The following is a 16,758-nucleotide window of genomic DNA, read 5'->3' on the forward strand; positions in this document are numbered from 1 at the left end:
AGAGTAAAGAATAAAAATGATTAATTTTTAACTGCGTCCTCATTGATTTTTTTTTTTTTTTTTGCCCTCTTTAGTTCATGTTCTCTCTCAGAAGTGGTTTTTGCCTGGTGTTTTGTAAAGAACTGATCCAAGGACATTTGCTTTTTTTGGCTTTTAACAATCCTTCGAAAATGTCCAAGGCAAACATCAGCATCGGGAGCGTTCGCTCGACTGGTTCACACTTTTTCTGGGTGATTCACATTTAGGTAAAACTATCGGAACACCTTATGGCCCGAGGGGCGAATGACAAGGACGCTTCATAGACACATTTCTATCCATGCATCTATCTACACAAAAAAACAATGTACGGTAGAGGTCCCTCTTAGCCAATGGGAGGCCAGGAAGATGCTAGATAATAGCCAATGGCAGAGCAGCTATAAGTATGTTGCGTTCAGGAGCTACGACATACTGTATTTTTACCTTTTGTATCTTGAAATTTCTTCCGTAACAAGAGTCAATATTTTCCTGTTGAGGTGTTTCGTAACTTGAAAATTTCGTATGAAGAGACGTAAGTAGAGGTACCACTGTATAAAAAAAAAAAATGGAGGGATGGATGAACCAATCAAACTTCACAACTTGCTTGCTTAATTTTAAATGTCATGGTGGTATAGAAAAAACAAAATGTGCTAATATGTTCACTGTCTGAGACTGTGTCAGGCTTTTTCCTTTCCTCCACCTCAAGGTTATTCCAGATAATATTTTTATCATGTTCTTTCAACGTTCCTTTCAGATCCCCGACTCTCACCAGCAGGCCCATGTGTGCTTGTTTCTCTGACACACTGCCACCTGCCTCCAATGATAGCAGTGTGTGCCTACACTGTCTGCGGTGTGTGTACGTGTGACGGCCGTGCCCACTTCCTGTGACGTGTGCTACTTCCCCCATCGCATCGCCACCCTCTCCCAACGCTCCTATCTATTACATCTTTCCATCCCTGCCTCTGCATGTGTTTCCATCGACTGAGTGGGAACACTTCTGTTCTGTCTCATTGTGAGAACATTGGTGGTAATGTACGTGTGTGTGTGTGTGTGTGTGTGTGTGTGTGTGTCTGTCTGTCTGTCTGTCTGTCTGTCTGTCTGTCTGTGTCTATGTGAGTGATTAAGGCAGATCAGCACAATTTGTAAGGTGGCCGTGAGTTTAATCTCATCTGAGTGAATTGGGTTTTGGGCCTCCCAAAGAGCTGAGGAGAGGGGTCGGCCGGCTGCACATCAAGGGGGTGAACAAGAACCATGAAGGGAAACAAATGATAGACAGGGGAGACTGTGTGGGAGGGACTCTACAATATTGTGTTATGAAAGTTGTGATGAACACAAGAAATCTGATGTCATCATCAACATTTGTGTAAGGGAAAATGTGTGACATTTCCTTTCGTTACCGGAACATACTCCAACGTTTATTTACACAGTGACAGTGTTAAGAATCAAAAAGAACTATCCACTCTACGGTATAGTGCTTTGTATAGTGACTTAGCTATGTTGTTGTGCTTCTCAAATGTGTAGTAAGTCAAGGTTATCCCCTCTGTCGTGCCCTCAATCGATCAAACATTGCATTTTGAAAAGTGGTGAACGATGATGGTCCCTAGAAAATGCTCTCAAAAGTCAAAGGGTAAGCAGAGCTGCATTTGATTTTGTTGGATACACCAATTAATGTTGGCTTCTGGTAAGTGTCGTATACCATATTGCTCGGTGAAGTTTTTGACATGTTGGAGAGTTGGAGTTGTGTTTTGCCTCGTGGCCGCTGCATGCACCACATACATGGATCCGCAGACTAATGGACAAGTGTAATTTTGCAGATTGGCGATGAAATTATGTCCCTACAAGGGAGAATACAATTGGTGCTGTCTTTATGGAGGCGTGTGTGTGTGCTTCATAGTTCATACATATGTTCAGTGGTATTAATTGTATTCTTAAAGCATTGTTCCTGCCCGAGTTCTTTGGCGTATACTGTATGTACTCTACGGTAGCCTCTAACTTCCTTCTTCAGTCTCTACTGTGAACCAGTGCAGTGACATATTGTACATGTGCATTTATCCATTGTAAAAGGTTGAACTTTAAAAAAGAGTTGCAATGTAGTTTGCCTTGGAAATGTCAAAGTACACGGTGTTCATATGATATTTGTCAGTGATCCTCTCACCGTCTACTAATGTTTTAATCCAACATCCTGTTGGAACAGGAAGAGGTTGTGTTAACGGATTTAGTACAAGCGGATCCATAATGTTGGTGGTGCTCAGAAATTTGGATCAGAGGTACTTTTGACGCGAGACGCAGCCGGCCGGTGCCCGTCAAGGCAATCTTGAGCCTTGCCAATACAATGTATACATATAGGGTCAATAGGATACATATATGGGAATATTTTTTTTTTTGCAGGTTAATCTCTGTGACCTGAAGCAAGGGTTTTATCCATCTGTTCGTCAATCCATTTTTCCGCACCATTTCTCCTCAATAGGTCCGTGGGCGTGCTGGAGCCACACAGCTGAGATAGGACAGCTCTGATCTCAACATAATCGATGGACCAACTCACTCTGCTAGTCCCAAACCATGAAGGGGGAAGAAAAAAAAAAAGAAACACGTTCATGATACCACAAGAAACAAAATCTATCTGCAAAATCAGTGGGAAAAAAAAACCCTTCCAAGGACAGAATGACACATAGGGGAGTCTTTTTTGCTGACACTACTATGACACATATCTGAACTGGGTTACTTGGGAGCAATAAATCACTCTTATGCCATGTAGTGCACTGCAGTGAGAAGGCTCCATATGCAGAGCCGTGTGCCAAATAGTTGGAATTTGGATGCCTTATGCAACAGCGTCTTGGAAGTCCACTGGAAACAAACTGGCATCTCTCCAGCGACCAATTTTCTCATCTCATTAATGCCCCTCCCCCCTGGTCTTCAAACCTGCCACTTTCGGATCCACAGGCCAAGTCCTTAATCTACATTTTTATCAAGCCGTACAGTTCCATACAATAAATCTTGATCAGGCTTGTTCCCACCAGGGGGTGTGTTGGCAGAATGGCGAAAGCTGTGTCAGCTATGTAAACAGCGTACGATTTTACTAGCACAACAGCACGTAACTGCCAAGAAATTAAACAAAGTACAGATGGTGTGCTATCCATTGTGATTCCTACCCCATGGGAAGGGAGCCACAAAAGGTTTCGTTGAGAGAAATGCAATTAATCACTTTTAGAAATAAGGCCATACTAATAAAATATTTGGAGAAAAAAACGTAATCACCGCCTTATCATTTCACTAATAGGATTACTGAACGTATTATAATCTTGTGGTGAGTGACCAGACTAGACCTTTTTTTTTTCCTCCGGCCATGCCCCCTTTTGCAGCCTATAATGCGATTCTTGCTGGGATGATCATCATGATCCATGGGGATGTATTGATCATCTCTTTGTGACTTCCTTAATAAATATCGCCTTCGTGCATACCCCCTGGTTTTTCACTGACTGCAAATCTATCTGTGGACAAAATAGATGTCACTACAGCAGGACTACTGGTTAGTTGTGATGTCACTTCAGCGCGTGTGAATAAATGTTGATTTATGTACGGTGGACCCCGCTTTTGTGGGGGAGAGGGAGCAGGCTCCTCCGTGAATTGGCAAATCCAAATGGAATTGACCACCAGTGAAATACATTGGATTTTTTTTTTACCAAGAAAATGATATAACAAAACAAAGTATGGAAAAAAGTATGTGAGGGTTCACTGTAAATCCCTTATAAATACATTTTCTGGAAGAAGGCCATTTCGACATGTTTTTTTTTTGTTTGTTTGTTTGTTTGGTTTTTTTTAAACAGTTGACATTGACCATTAAACCCAAAATGTTGATTTTACTGTAAATTATGCCGGGAGCAACTTTTGAAAGGAGAACATGATTAAAGCCTCACTTGGTTTATGGGTGGATGTGACAAAGCTTTTTAAGTGTGAGCATGCAAGATTAATGTATGCGTTCATTTTCACAAAATTACATGTGGGTAAGTCTGATATGTAAAAAGTATAAAAATAAATAAATAAATGAATTAAAAAACACAAGCTTTGTAATAGAACTACGGAATTACCTCTACAATTAAACTGGACATTAACAATGTGTGTACAACCGTCAACAAGCGGGAGAGTAAAATGACAATGCTTGGAATTTCTCAGTAAAATCCCACAAGAGTCGTTCCTCTTGCGCACAAACAACCGAAATGTGTCACATCCCGAGGCATAAACTATTTTTCTTACTGAAATTTCACTTTGAGTGACTTTTTGTGAGACCACAATGAAGTTGGGCCAGAGCGTGATCTTACTTCTACCACATTTATTTGTATTTATCTTTATTTCTCTGCCCTCATCTGTCTTGTCAAAAGATTGCTCGTCTCAAGGAGTCATACAACGGAGCAGAGTGGGTGCGACTGAGGAGTGACTCAATTCTCTGAAGCATGTGTGTGTGTGGCTGAGTGTTGGTGTGCAGCATGTGTCATATGCACCATCAGATCATGACTTGAACTCATGAATGAATGCCAAACATTCCTGTTGTATCCTGAATCTGGCAAGAGGACATTCTTTTGAACATCTTTCTACTCAACAGAAAATACAGTAAATGGCCCACAGCTACTTTTGCCTTCACTTAGCAACACATTTTCTCAATTGGCCATGAAAATATGCTTGGATGTTGTGTACTATATAAGTGCAGGGGTTGATTCCGGCTCCAGCCTGACTGTGTGTAGTTTGCATGTTCTCCCCGTGCCTGCATGGGTTTTCTCCAAGTACTCCGGTTTCCTCCCACAATTCAAAAACATGCATTGCAGGTCAAAGGAACACTCTAAATTGTTCCTAGGTGTAATTGTGACCGCAAATGGTTGTTTGTCCAACGAATGGCTGGCAACCAGTTCAAGTTGTTCCCCGCCTGCTGCCCGAAGACAGCTGGGATAGGCTCCAGCACACCCGCAACCCTTGTGAGGATAAGCGGCTTAGAAAATGGATCGATCGATCGATCGACATATACAGTACGTATTAAGTATGTGGTCTTTAGATGAGAGCATTACCATCATAATCATTTCATCACTTTGTTCTGGTACGTTAGTGGACACTTATCACAACAGTAAGTAGTATTTCATGAGCTGATTATTTAGTATTTCATGAGCTGATTATTGCATATGGTTATTTTGATGATATTTTATAGTACTCTCTCCAGTGGAAGTAACCAGTAAGAGTAGCCAGATCTTGGCTGCGTCTCGTGAAAGTGTTGAAATTATTGTATTTTGAAACTTTGTTTTAAGTGCCGACTGTGGTGAAGTCACGTGACTGAAATGAGTCATACGGCCTTATTGGGACATGGCTGCAAACCAGGAAACACCTGTGCTGCTGAGGAGGGGGGTGGGCCTATTGTGCTTGGGTGCTTTTTATAAGTCACATGGAAAAAGGGACTATCTGGACAGGAAGTGACATGACATACTCACATACCATACTGCTAGGTTTTCGAACCAGCTTTCTTGTCAGTTATAAAAATGAAATGTTTTGACAGCATTTGCATGAAGAACATTTGGCTAGAACACTTTGTACCTCTCCAGCAAAAACACCCCTACTTCAATGAGTATACGGAATTGTACAGTGCATTTGAGAAGAAAAGAAATAGCAAGACTTAATGTAGCACACTTTAACTTTGGCTGGGTTGTGTCTCTAGCTCCCAAGGTCTTTGTCAGTGTTGCCACATGCATTCGCATTCCCAACGCTGTCGAAATTATCCCTGTCCAAACTTGTTGTTTGACTCTTTTCATCAGAGGTCCTTGCAGGACCAACATTCAATAGATAAGTTAGATAGATAAATTAGATGGATGGACGGACGGAATGACGTATGGATAGATAGGTCGGACATTTTTGGGGGACATGCGGGCTCACATGAGACAAAGGTCACTTCTAATTTATTCATAAATAAATAATAGGACATGTCTTACCTATTTATTTTAGTACCCTTACACTCACATAATTGTTAAATCCTCAGAAGTAATCTGGCCACACAACATTTTTTTCCATATTTCTTCATGCTACAGTATTCACTGGATTTATAAGAGTACGCAAGAGCAAAAGAAGCTGTGATACCGTGTGTGTGTGTGTGTGTGTGTGTGTGTGTGTGTGTGTGTGTGTGTGTGTGTGTGTGCGTGCGTGCGTGCGTGCGTGCGTGCGTGTGTTGTATGCTGCAAGCATATAGGAAATATTTCAAATAACTGCCTGCACCAAGGAGCGGTACGTGGTGAAGTAAGGATTTTTAAATACAAAATGTGTTTATTTTTGCCCAGTGCAATATATTCTTTCATTTTTGAAATAAACGAAACTTTAAATTTAAACTAAGCTTCCCCTCAAAAATGAAAAAGACAGGAAACTGCAACTTCTTGAATATTCTAATGATCAAGACTGCAGACCAAACCAACTGTAACAGTTTTAACAGTCTGAATTATTAGAATAGTCCTGGAATGCCTTGGCAATTGCAAATATATGCATATATTGAGCCTTTTAATTAATTAGCGCACAATTAATGTATCAGTGTGGTGTATTAGACATGACATGAGCTACAACTAACTGTATTCACCTGTAGTGTCCCAGTACACTTGTATGCCCATGATGAATACCCTTAGCTAAACCGAACACATCCACGACAGGAGCTCCTATGTACAGGTTAGCAAGACACACATTAACTAGGATTGAGCTCGCCATTTGGTAACTCGAGAACTCCCATCATCACCACTCCTTTGTGCTCGCAGCCGTGCGGCAGCAGAGGGGAGCAGGGACATCTTTTAGAGAGAGCACTGAGCATCAACTCCCGATGAGGTATTTGGCGATTTCTTATTTATTGTTTGGTTGTTTGTATTTATTAACCCAGCCGCTGGGGGGCAGTGCCCTCACCTGGGGTTGCACTGTTCCCCAGTGCCGGTCCCAAGCCCGGAGAAATGGGGAGGGTTGCGTCAGGAATGGCATCCGGCGTAAAACTTTTGCCAAGACGACCATGCGAGTTGGTAGGACGGTTTACAGGGGCGGATGGAAATTACTGACTCGCTATGGCGACCCCTGAATAGGGACGTGCCGAAAGGAGAAGAAGAAGAAGGTTGTTTGTATTTATTGAACAGGTAAGCTGTGCCAAAGCGAGGATGTATATGTACCTAAGAACGCGAGAAATCTATTTGGGAAAATTAATTAATTAATTTGTGTCAGAAAAAGGGCCCTTTTTCTTCAGGAAGAAAAAGGGCAAGGGCCCAAGATCCCTTTGATGTCTGCACGCCCCCACACCATGTATTTGAACACAAACAGTGGAGCAACAAATGCCAGACAATATCACAATACTTGGGTTCTTATATTCTTCAGCTTCTGTGAAAACAAAACAATGAATATTATTGAGAGTGTATTACACTAACCCCCGGTGTGAACTGAACCAAAGCATTAAGGTACAATGGAAAAACATGTAATTTGTTACATTCTATTTCTGTGATTACTGTGTTTTATAAAGAACAACATCGTGGATTGTTTTTTTGTTGTTGTTGTTCTTAAAACACATTACAAACATTTCATTATATTGTTGAGAGGTGGCTGGAACGAAGTAATGCAATTTCCATTCATTTTAATAGGGAAAAATGATATGGGATACAGGTGTTTTGCATGGTAAAGAAACACATTACGATACTCATATATCAAGGCACCATTGTGTATTGTCAATATGGTGGCCACTTAAGGCCCAATGACAAATTTGAGAAAATCCTGGAAATCCCAGTAGCTCTCTGTTTTTATGGGTATAGCAAATATGCATTCCATTCCAGTCTCATTAGTCATCACATCACTGTGCAACTACCGGAAAGTCATGAAATATGGATGAAATCATTTGAGAAGCAAAATAACATGGCTGAATAAAGTGCTGTTCATGTATAGGAGCTCACACTGCTCTTCTGGAAACCAACGGAGAAGGAGATAAATGGAGAAGGCTTTCACAAAGGCAAGCAGAAGACATGGTGTGTTTGTCTGGCTCACCCAGGTCCACTGTTGTTATTTACAGTTGACATCGGCAAACCCCATAATGAAATGAGGGCTCGGAAACGGACGGTGGGCCTCGGTGCACTCATCATCCGTGATGTCACAAGCCCAGATTAGACTGGACCATATGGCATGCTGCCTGCTGGCCCGCTTAGCCTCAGCCTTCCAGACATGTTCCCCTCCATCCATTCCCACACCAAACATGCACAGCACCAGCCCACATTCACTCACTCACTCATTCATTCGGTTCCCTCAAGCAGAGCCCACTTACTGCTTCGTGATGCCATGATAAACAGGATTTTCGCCTGGTGTCCGTCACAATGTCACTGCAGCTAGACATGTGTTACATGACCTGGCAGATACAACACAACATCCGGCACTTCTATGGAAACTTGTCCAATGGTCCTGTTGCTTCCTTTTATGACCAGTACTTACACCCGCACTACATGCCAATCCAAAGTTATTTATTTAATTTGTATTTCCCAGCAGGGCGGCCCGGTGGACAAGTGGTGAGCGCGTTGACCTGGCAGTGCAGAGGTCGTGGGTACGATCCCGGCTCCGGCCCTCCTGTGTGGAGTTTGAATGTTCTCCCCGGGCTTGCGTGGGTTTTTTTCCGGATATTCCAGTTCCCTCCCACGTTCCAAAAACATGCATGGCAGGTTAATGGAACACTCTAAATTGTCCCTGGGTGTGATTGTGAGCATGAATGGTTGTTTGTCTATGTGTGCCCTGCGATTGGCTGGCAACCGATCCAGGATGTCCCCCACCTCCTGCCCAAAGACAGCTGGGATAGGCTCCAGCACGCCCCGCGACCCTTGTGAGGATAAAGCGAATCAGAAAATGGATGGATGTATTTCCCAGCACATTCGTTATATAACATTTCCTATTCATTATTTTTTTTTTTTTTATAATTTACAAGTTTGTTCAAGTTACTGTAAAAAGGGTAGCAAAAAAATTTCATGCAAATTCTCAATGCTGTTATTTATTCCATTGGATGATGTGAAATTTTGCCGCAGATTTCATTATGGATCATGGAAGCTGAAACACATAATTTGCTTTCACGGGCCAAATAAGACAATGTGGCGGGCAAGATCTGGGGCCCAAGCCTTAAGTTTGACACCCGTGCCTTACAGTGTTTCAAGCCAAACACACAGCATCCATACATGACCCCAAAACACAGGCAAGCCCTGAGCCCAGGGATTGATTGCATGTCATGTGAGTGCACGCAGTGTGACATTTAAACCTGTTAATTCACTTGAGAGCTTAGGCTTACATGCCAAAGAATATAAGGCAGGTTCATTCGGCTATACAGGGGCCTGAGCGGAAGTTAGTGTTTGCCTCTGTCAGCGACTTGTCCAGCCGCTGAGTGCTCTGTGAAGTCTCCTAATAGCACAGCATGGCCGATTAGAAAAAAGAACAAAACAATAGCCTTGGCTGAAAACTAAACATTTCTCAAACTAATGAAGCCTCAGTTATAATTGCGTTTGTTCTGTTAAATAACTGAACTGTGTGAATAGTCAATAAAATTGGCCAGTGGATGTAATTTGTATCCAATAATACTCATCTTTTAGAGGCCATTTTTCTCATTTAATTAATTAGTATATTGCCGCACACAATAATATGATATCCCGCAATCAGATAATTAGATGCGTGATTATGTCAGTGGCAGCTCTGATCCTGCCTCTTGAAGCTGAATACGAACAAGACGACTTTGTCTCCCCCATTCTGTGTCAGTGCTGTTTTTACTCAGAATAACGACACAGGCAGTAGAAAAAGGGGCTTATGAGTTGAGACCTGGACATATGAGTATAAACACAAGCCACAAATTATGATATCCAGCACCAGAGCTGTAGCAAATATTCTGCATTTACAAGCATATTCTGGTCAATTTTAGTGGTATTATTTTGCCAGCATGTTCATTATTGTGACTGATGTTTGCAGTGGTGTAGAACTGAACTGCATCATACTGAGAGCTGTTCCTCTTTGAGGTAACCAAAATGTCACACACGGCCCTCGCTGTGATGCAGTACAGTTCTACGGCCACAGCGATGATCATGCTTCAGCATTAAAAATTGAATTCAGTTTAAGGCTTCGAAACATCTTCATCAATTTTAAACAGACTTTATTTTGCACAGTGTTTTATATTGTGCAGCCTAAATATCATGCCCACATGTGTTTTTTTTGTAAATTACATCTTGGGCTGGGTTGACACCAACATCAGGAAGCAAATTCCACGTGTTCCTAAAGTCTTTGCATATGATTGACATTCAAATGGTGAACGGTTTTGTCCTTTCCTTATTAGTAGTTCTTCCAACATTGTTTTGATGAGTTAATATCACAGCAATGCTTCTCGAAAGTGATACTGGAAGCTGGTGAGAAAAGGATGTGAGATGAGTAAGAGTTAATCAATGGCTGTGTTCACGTCACGTAGAGGGCGGGACTCTCGCAGCAGCCGTCATCCACGCGGGTGGGTCTTTGGTTGCGACCACGCCTCATTGCTGTCCATATATGGCTCGTGACGTCATACACGCCGAAGTCCCATTCAGTAGAAAAAGACTTGAACGGAATCCCCTTGGAGGCAATGTAGGCACTGAGGCGCGCTGGGCTCATCGGTCGCCCGCAGCCACTGTCATTCAGGAATCCACACGCATTCTTTCGGCAATAATTTAAAAAAAAAGATGAAAATGTCCAGCATCGACTGCCGCCACTTGCGGAGGATCATCAGGAAGGAGTGCAGGAGCTGCCTTATCGTGGACTGTCGACCATATTTGTCATTTACAAACTCCAGCATCAAAGGCTCCGTCAACGTCAATCTCAACTCCGTGGTGGTCCGGAGGTCGCGGGGAGGACCGGTACCTCTGCAGTTTGTCATCCCGGACGAGAGAGCCGTCCTTCGGCTCCGGGAGGGGAGCATATCGGCAGTGGTGGTTCTGGATGACCGGACGTCCCACTGGCAGAAACTGAAGAAAGACAGTGTAGCACAAATAGTAATAAATACCTTAACGCATGTGGCCAGCGGGGCCAACATCTACTTCTTAAAAGGTAACGAACAACATTTTTTTTTATTAAGAATAAATAAATAATAAAGGGGGGGGGCAGTAAAGATAGTTTGCTTTTTCGTGACAATGACATTGGCACCGATTTGGAAATCGACTATTTTATGGGAAAGCACTCAAGCAGCATGGCGATGACATGTCGATGCCAATGTCGACACATTATTAGTCATCGGCACATGACCCTCGCTTGAAAAATTACTCATTTTCCTCTGAACAAAACCGTGCAACAAAATTAAAAAAAAAAAAAAACAATTGTAGTTGTATGACGTGTTGAAACGTAGCTACGCAGTCTCTTTTATCTCATTTGTGACCTACTAAAGCAATTACGCTGTTTCTATTCATTTATGGCCTTTTAAAACAACTAGGAGATCTGTCCTGTCTGCCACCTTAAACTCTGTATGCTATGTTTGCGTTGTAAGAAGACTACATAAATGTGCGTCAGCGGAGCCGATGAGTCAGTGCTGACAAATAGGAACAAATTGAAACCGACTCTCTGTAGCAAGAAACAAATAAAGGGCATAAAAAATGTACTATTTAATCTAAATGATTGGCCCGGTTTGTGATTATGTGTGAAAACACCTCCATTTCCGTCTGTCGCCTTTACATCCTGTGGAAGTGAAAAGGATTAGCGGACTCCAGTAATTAATGGGCCTTTTATAATCAGTTTATAATCCGGCGCTAAGGCTGTTTCATAAACTCTGCGGTTTTCACAAGGTGTGTATTCGTGTGTTGATTATTGTAAATGTAAACAGGTCTTCATGCGCCCTTCTCTACGACCCATTCTCATAGGAGGATATGAAAACTTCCACTCGCAATACCCTGAACTTTGCACTGAAGTGAAAAGCATCGAGCAGAGCGGAACTGAAAGCGAGAAAAGAGCCAGTAGTGAGAAGTTTGGTCACCACAAACCAGATTATGAGCAGGTAAGGGCAGCACGTCATCTTCCAAAACACACACACACACACACACACACACACACACACACACACACACACACACACACACACACACACACACGCACGCACCCACGCGCACACACACACACACGCACATCCATCTTTTTTCTATCATGGCATCCAACGGCATAACACTCGAGTGTGGTTTATATTTGGCATAGTGTACATATCTGTACGCAAACACACAATGCTGTGATACTGCGTGACCTTATGGGGCCCAGAAAGGGAGCAGGCCAGATGGGAGAAAAACACCCTTTCATCCATGACCTTTCCTCAGTGTACCAACATCTCAAATATCGATGTATTGTGTGATACCAAAACACAAAGCACTTCATCTGATTATTATTAAAAAACAAAATCATGACTTTAAAAGTGGATTGTCATTTGCTGGCAACCAATCCGCTGTAACCCGCCAATTTCCCGAAGTCAGTTACAGGCACAGCTCACCCGCAATATAATGAGAGCAAGCACCACAGAAAATTAATAGATGAAAAAAAATATATATTTTTTTTAATAGCAATAGTTGTTGAATATTTTTTTAAGTAGCCGTACCACTGCTTCGCTATTTCCAACTCACTAGATGAAAAAACAACAATGTACTGCTCCCTCCGGTGACAAATGTTTTTTTCATGTGGCTTTTCAATTTACTGCAATTTTTCAGAAGAAAAAAAAAATCAAAGGCCTGGTTGATTTGTTACGTTTTTCCAAAGTATTGTATGGCGCTGATACCATCAAGCATCTGTCTGAATTGTGGTATGCCGCGTCGCTATGAGAAAATGCAGCTACTAAAACAGAGTTGTGACATCATGGCATTGCCTTGTGGCAATTTCTGAAGTCTGTTTTTTTTTCCAAATGGCACACTGCTTTAAATTCATGCATATGTTGTCTTGCTGCTATGATGTCACAGCTTCTGCCATCCTCACCCGAAACCCCATGCTGGAAAATCTCATCAGGATTCCCTGTATTGTAGTGAAACAAACTTTACCGGACCACCGTTAATCTTTCAATCGGGGTACTCTGATACCCTCCCTACACTGGCAATATGTACTCTGTGTTTCCCATGTACACGTCTTTTTCACTAATTTCCTTCTTTGATGTTTCGACTCAGCGAGAGCAGTCACGTGGATACCTTTGAGAGTGCAATTCACATAGCAGCATTACAATCGTTTAAATAACAGATCAGCAAAATGATATGCTCCAGGTTGACAAGTTTTTATTAGATGTATGTGGCTATCCCATAGGGGCCAACATCACACCTTGTTGTATATTGGCCCCACTTATCTTGACTCACATCTGGTTTCTCCCTCCACCCATTTCTCACTTTCAGGGTAAACCTGTGGAGATCCTGCCTTTCCTATACCTCGGTAGTGCCTACCACGCCTCCAGGCAGGACTATCTCACTGATCTTCACATCACTGCCTTGCTCAATGTGTCACGCAGAGACATGCAGCCCACCAAGGGCCACTACAATTACAAATGGATCCCGGTGGAAGACAACCACATGGCCGACATCAGCTCCCACTTCCAAGAGGCAATAGAATTTATCGGTGAGTTAAACCTATCAAACTGGGCATCCGAACCAGTTTTATGGGGCTTCCACCTGAAGGTTTATTTCTGAATCATAATTCCACATGTTTATTTTTCGTCTTGACTCCCTGCTCAAAATAGTGTGCTCAGCCAGACTATGTGGCAAGGGAGATATACGCAACCATCCCAAGGATAGATCTTTACCCAGAATAACACCACCTTCAGCGGCTGTATATTTATAGTTGTAGATTACACGCACGGTCTTAGAAATATTCTGTCTGAATTAGGCGACACTCCTCTGCATAGGTGTTTATTTTTAAATGGCGTCTTCGCCAAACCTCAAGTAAACCCTCGCTGTACTTGTGTGCTACCATTCACAAATAGAGGACTATAACCTCAGTGGTAATCAGTTTAGCTTGATCGCCTGCCCTCAAGCCTCCGCCAACGCATCCAACCAGTCACTTCCATTCAGGATTTTCTCAGGGGTTGACGCCCTCCTGGTTCTGAGCTTGAAAAAGCCGTTCGCATGTTGTCATCACCTGCTAGGTCTAATCTCCAGTGGGTGTGGTCATGCAGTCAGTGTGACAAGTGGCTGAGCAGGAAGGGGAGGCTGAATGAGGGGTGACACCCTGACCACTGTTGGTTGCTCATAGGTGGGCCTGAGGGCGGCAGCCTGTGGAAAAGAGAGCGTGTGGGAGAGCGATGGCGGATCATAACAGCAGCAGCAAACGGCGCACACAATGTGTTGGTGGTTATTTATAGACAGGCATAAGCAAGAACAAAGCTCAGCCAGGAGCTACTGGACTGACCAGTATTGGTCGACTGCTATTGTGTATTGTTTGATGATGCAGCCTACATTTAGTCCTCATTACATAAGACAGCTAATTGTACCAGGAGTAGGTTTAACCTACATTTAGCCCGCGGGAGCTCTAAAATTCATCTTCTAAGATCCTGAATTTTTTCAATTAAGTGAAGATGATTAACAGTTTACGGCGAGGGTGGGTAACATTTTTCCTATTTAGGGGTAGTTCCGGGATTACTGAATTTGTGGAACAATAATTGTTTATTATTATATTTCATGAGTATCTCTCGGTAAAATGTGTTATGGCAGGCTGGCTAAAATGTTCTTGCAGCTGTAAGCTTCCCACCTGTAGTTTAGGGGCTAAAAATAAACATTGACCTTCTGACTCAAAATAGCTGGAGAAGTCCATCACGACACAAACAGCATAGTCATTAAAACATCAAGGCAAGTGGCCAACTGGAGCTGATTGAAATGACCTTCAAGTTAAGGAATTCTATTAAAGGTTCGTTGCTGCAATGTATTTATTTAATTTACTCTTTTTTTTTTTTTTTTTTAATAATCTTTCATGTCCTATTAGGTTTGTGAGATAATATGGTTTGGAAATGAGCAGGACCCCCTTTCTTGTTCTGATTTTGAATGGGCCATTTTCTTATTAATCTGAACTAATATTCAATATATAAATAACCTTTGCTGCGGTATGGCCAGTGTTCTCCTGAATGTGGTATTAAAAACATCTTTCCTCTGAGTGGTTAGTTGCTGATATGAGGGTGTTTTGTGGCTCATCGGCGAGTCGTTGGCAGGATTGTGGCTGGCCATGGTGCACTCTGAGGCGGCCGCGGCAGATGCTGCTCTTTTTTGCAGGCCCTGCCTTTCAAAGCCTATTGCATGCAAACGGCAAACCGCATGGATCTCAATTTGACCTAGGTTATGCAAAAAAGAGCGGAAAACATCGGACCTTTAAATGACGATACTGTATATGACATGTATGTGCCTAAAAAGAGAACCCCTTCTGCGAATGAGCATAAACTATGTACTATATAGTCAAAGTGCATGCTCGCTGTGCCACCCCCACAATGGTTTAGGAGGACTGAAATTCCATGCAGTTATGTTACAGAACATCCACAAGTGTGTTCAAATGACACAGATGAAAGAAAATGAAAATATACAAAACGTGGCCCCTGCGAAGGTTCTCTGCGGATAATACATATGTAGCTGTGGTATACAGTACTGTATAATTAGTGAGTAGGAGTAAATAGTAGGGTATTTCTTCAATCATCCTTCAAATGTGATTTATAATTTTCTATGCTGTTACAGTATTCATAACTGTCCGTTTGAATGACTCATTGCGATTGCAAGGTTAAGTTTGATTTTTAATATTATGTAACCTGTTTGAAGAAAATCGCACATCCGTGTCCAATGATTGACCCGGCCTTTTGTCCTGTGTCCAGATCACGTAAAGCAATCTGGAGGAAAGGTCCTCGTCCACTGTGAAGCGGGCATCTCTCGTTCCCCCACCATCTGCATGGCCTACATCATGAGAACCCAGCAGCTGAGACTGGATGCAGCATTCGATATCATCAAGCAGCGCCGGGCTGTTATCTCACCCAACTTTAGTTTCATGGGTCAGCTGCTACAATTTGAGTCTGAGGTCCTTTCAACAGCGCCCACTCATACAGCCGCACCTGAACCCACCACCCCCTGTATCCCAGAGTCTGCTTCCTTTTTTGCCAATGACATCACCACCTCCTTCAACACCAAAAACTTTGAGCCATCTGTATTCACCCTTCCTACCTCTTGCCTAAAGTCTCCGGTCCATCATCAGTTCAAGCTGAGCCCAATAACTGCACTGCCTTAAAAAAAAAGAACTGTGACCGCTTGTCGTCTTACTTGAAAATGTATCAAATGTAAAAGCTCCCTGTGTGCCTGGTGTTGAAACCAGCAGACCAGACTGGAGACCAGCAAGTTTAAATTGATAGTAGTAAACATTTCATAGGATGACACTGATGCCGCTGGAGTGGCAACAGCACAGTGATAAACCTGCAATATACATGCCTTAGGTTGATGTTGTGATTTTTATGTTCATTCACAAATACAGTCAGGCATTTGAATCTAATTTATTGAAAATTGCATTCTTTGTGATTTTTTTTCCATAATGTTGATGTCAATGTGTTAAATAAAAGGTGATAAATAAAGTTGTCATTTTACAATCATTGAATAAATAAACAGGTGGTAAAAGTACTCAAACTTATACTTTTGGAGAAAAACAGATGACTGAAATGTACTTCAATACAAAACGAGTAATAATTTTACTGCTATTTGTACACAATAAGAATTTTGATCACATTCTCTGGACCAAAAACTTGCAGAGTAACAAGGT

General features: G+C 42.3%; 1 protein-coding gene across 1 annotated transcript; it reads left to right on the forward strand.

The window, feature by feature from the left end:
• Nucleotides 1-10,593: 10,593 nt before the first annotated feature.
• Nucleotides 10,594-16,565, forward strand: dusp5 (dual specificity phosphatase 5). Its single transcript, XM_019876790.1, has 4 exons — nt 10,594-11,082; nt 11,886-12,019; nt 13,380-13,599; nt 15,830-16,565. Exons 1-4 carry the CDS (start codon nt 10,719-10,721, stop codon nt 16,234-16,236), a joined length of 1,125 nt encoding a protein of 374 aa, XP_019732349.1. The 5' UTR covers nt 10,594-10,718; the 3' UTR covers nt 16,237-16,565.
• The last annotated feature ends 193 nt before the right edge of the window (nt 16,566-16,758 follow it).

Source organism: Hippocampus comes, unplaced genomic scaffold (genome assembly GCF_001891065.2).
Source record: "Hippocampus comes isolate QL1 unplaced genomic scaffold, H_comes_QL1_v1.1 scaffold51, whole genome shotgun sequence".
In the NCBI taxonomy this organism is placed as follows: domain Eukaryota; kingdom Metazoa; phylum Chordata; class Actinopteri; order Syngnathiformes; family Syngnathidae; genus Hippocampus; species Hippocampus comes.

What these genes read in the sequence shown, in the direction of transcription:
- dusp5 (XM_019876790.1), top strand. Translation starts at nt 10,719, where the DNA reads ATGAAAATGTCCAGCATCGACTGCCGCCACTTGCGGAGGATCATCAGG. An exon ending in CAACATCTACTTCTTAAAAG is followed by an intron (nt 11,083 to 11,885) that starts GTAACGAACAAC and finishes CCATTCTCATAG; the next exon opens with GAGGATATGAAAACTTCCAC. An exon ending in ACAAACCAGATTATGAGCAG is followed by an intron (nt 12,020 to 13,379) that starts GTAAGGGCAGCA and finishes TCTCACTTTCAG; the next exon opens with GGTAAACCTGTGGAGATCCT.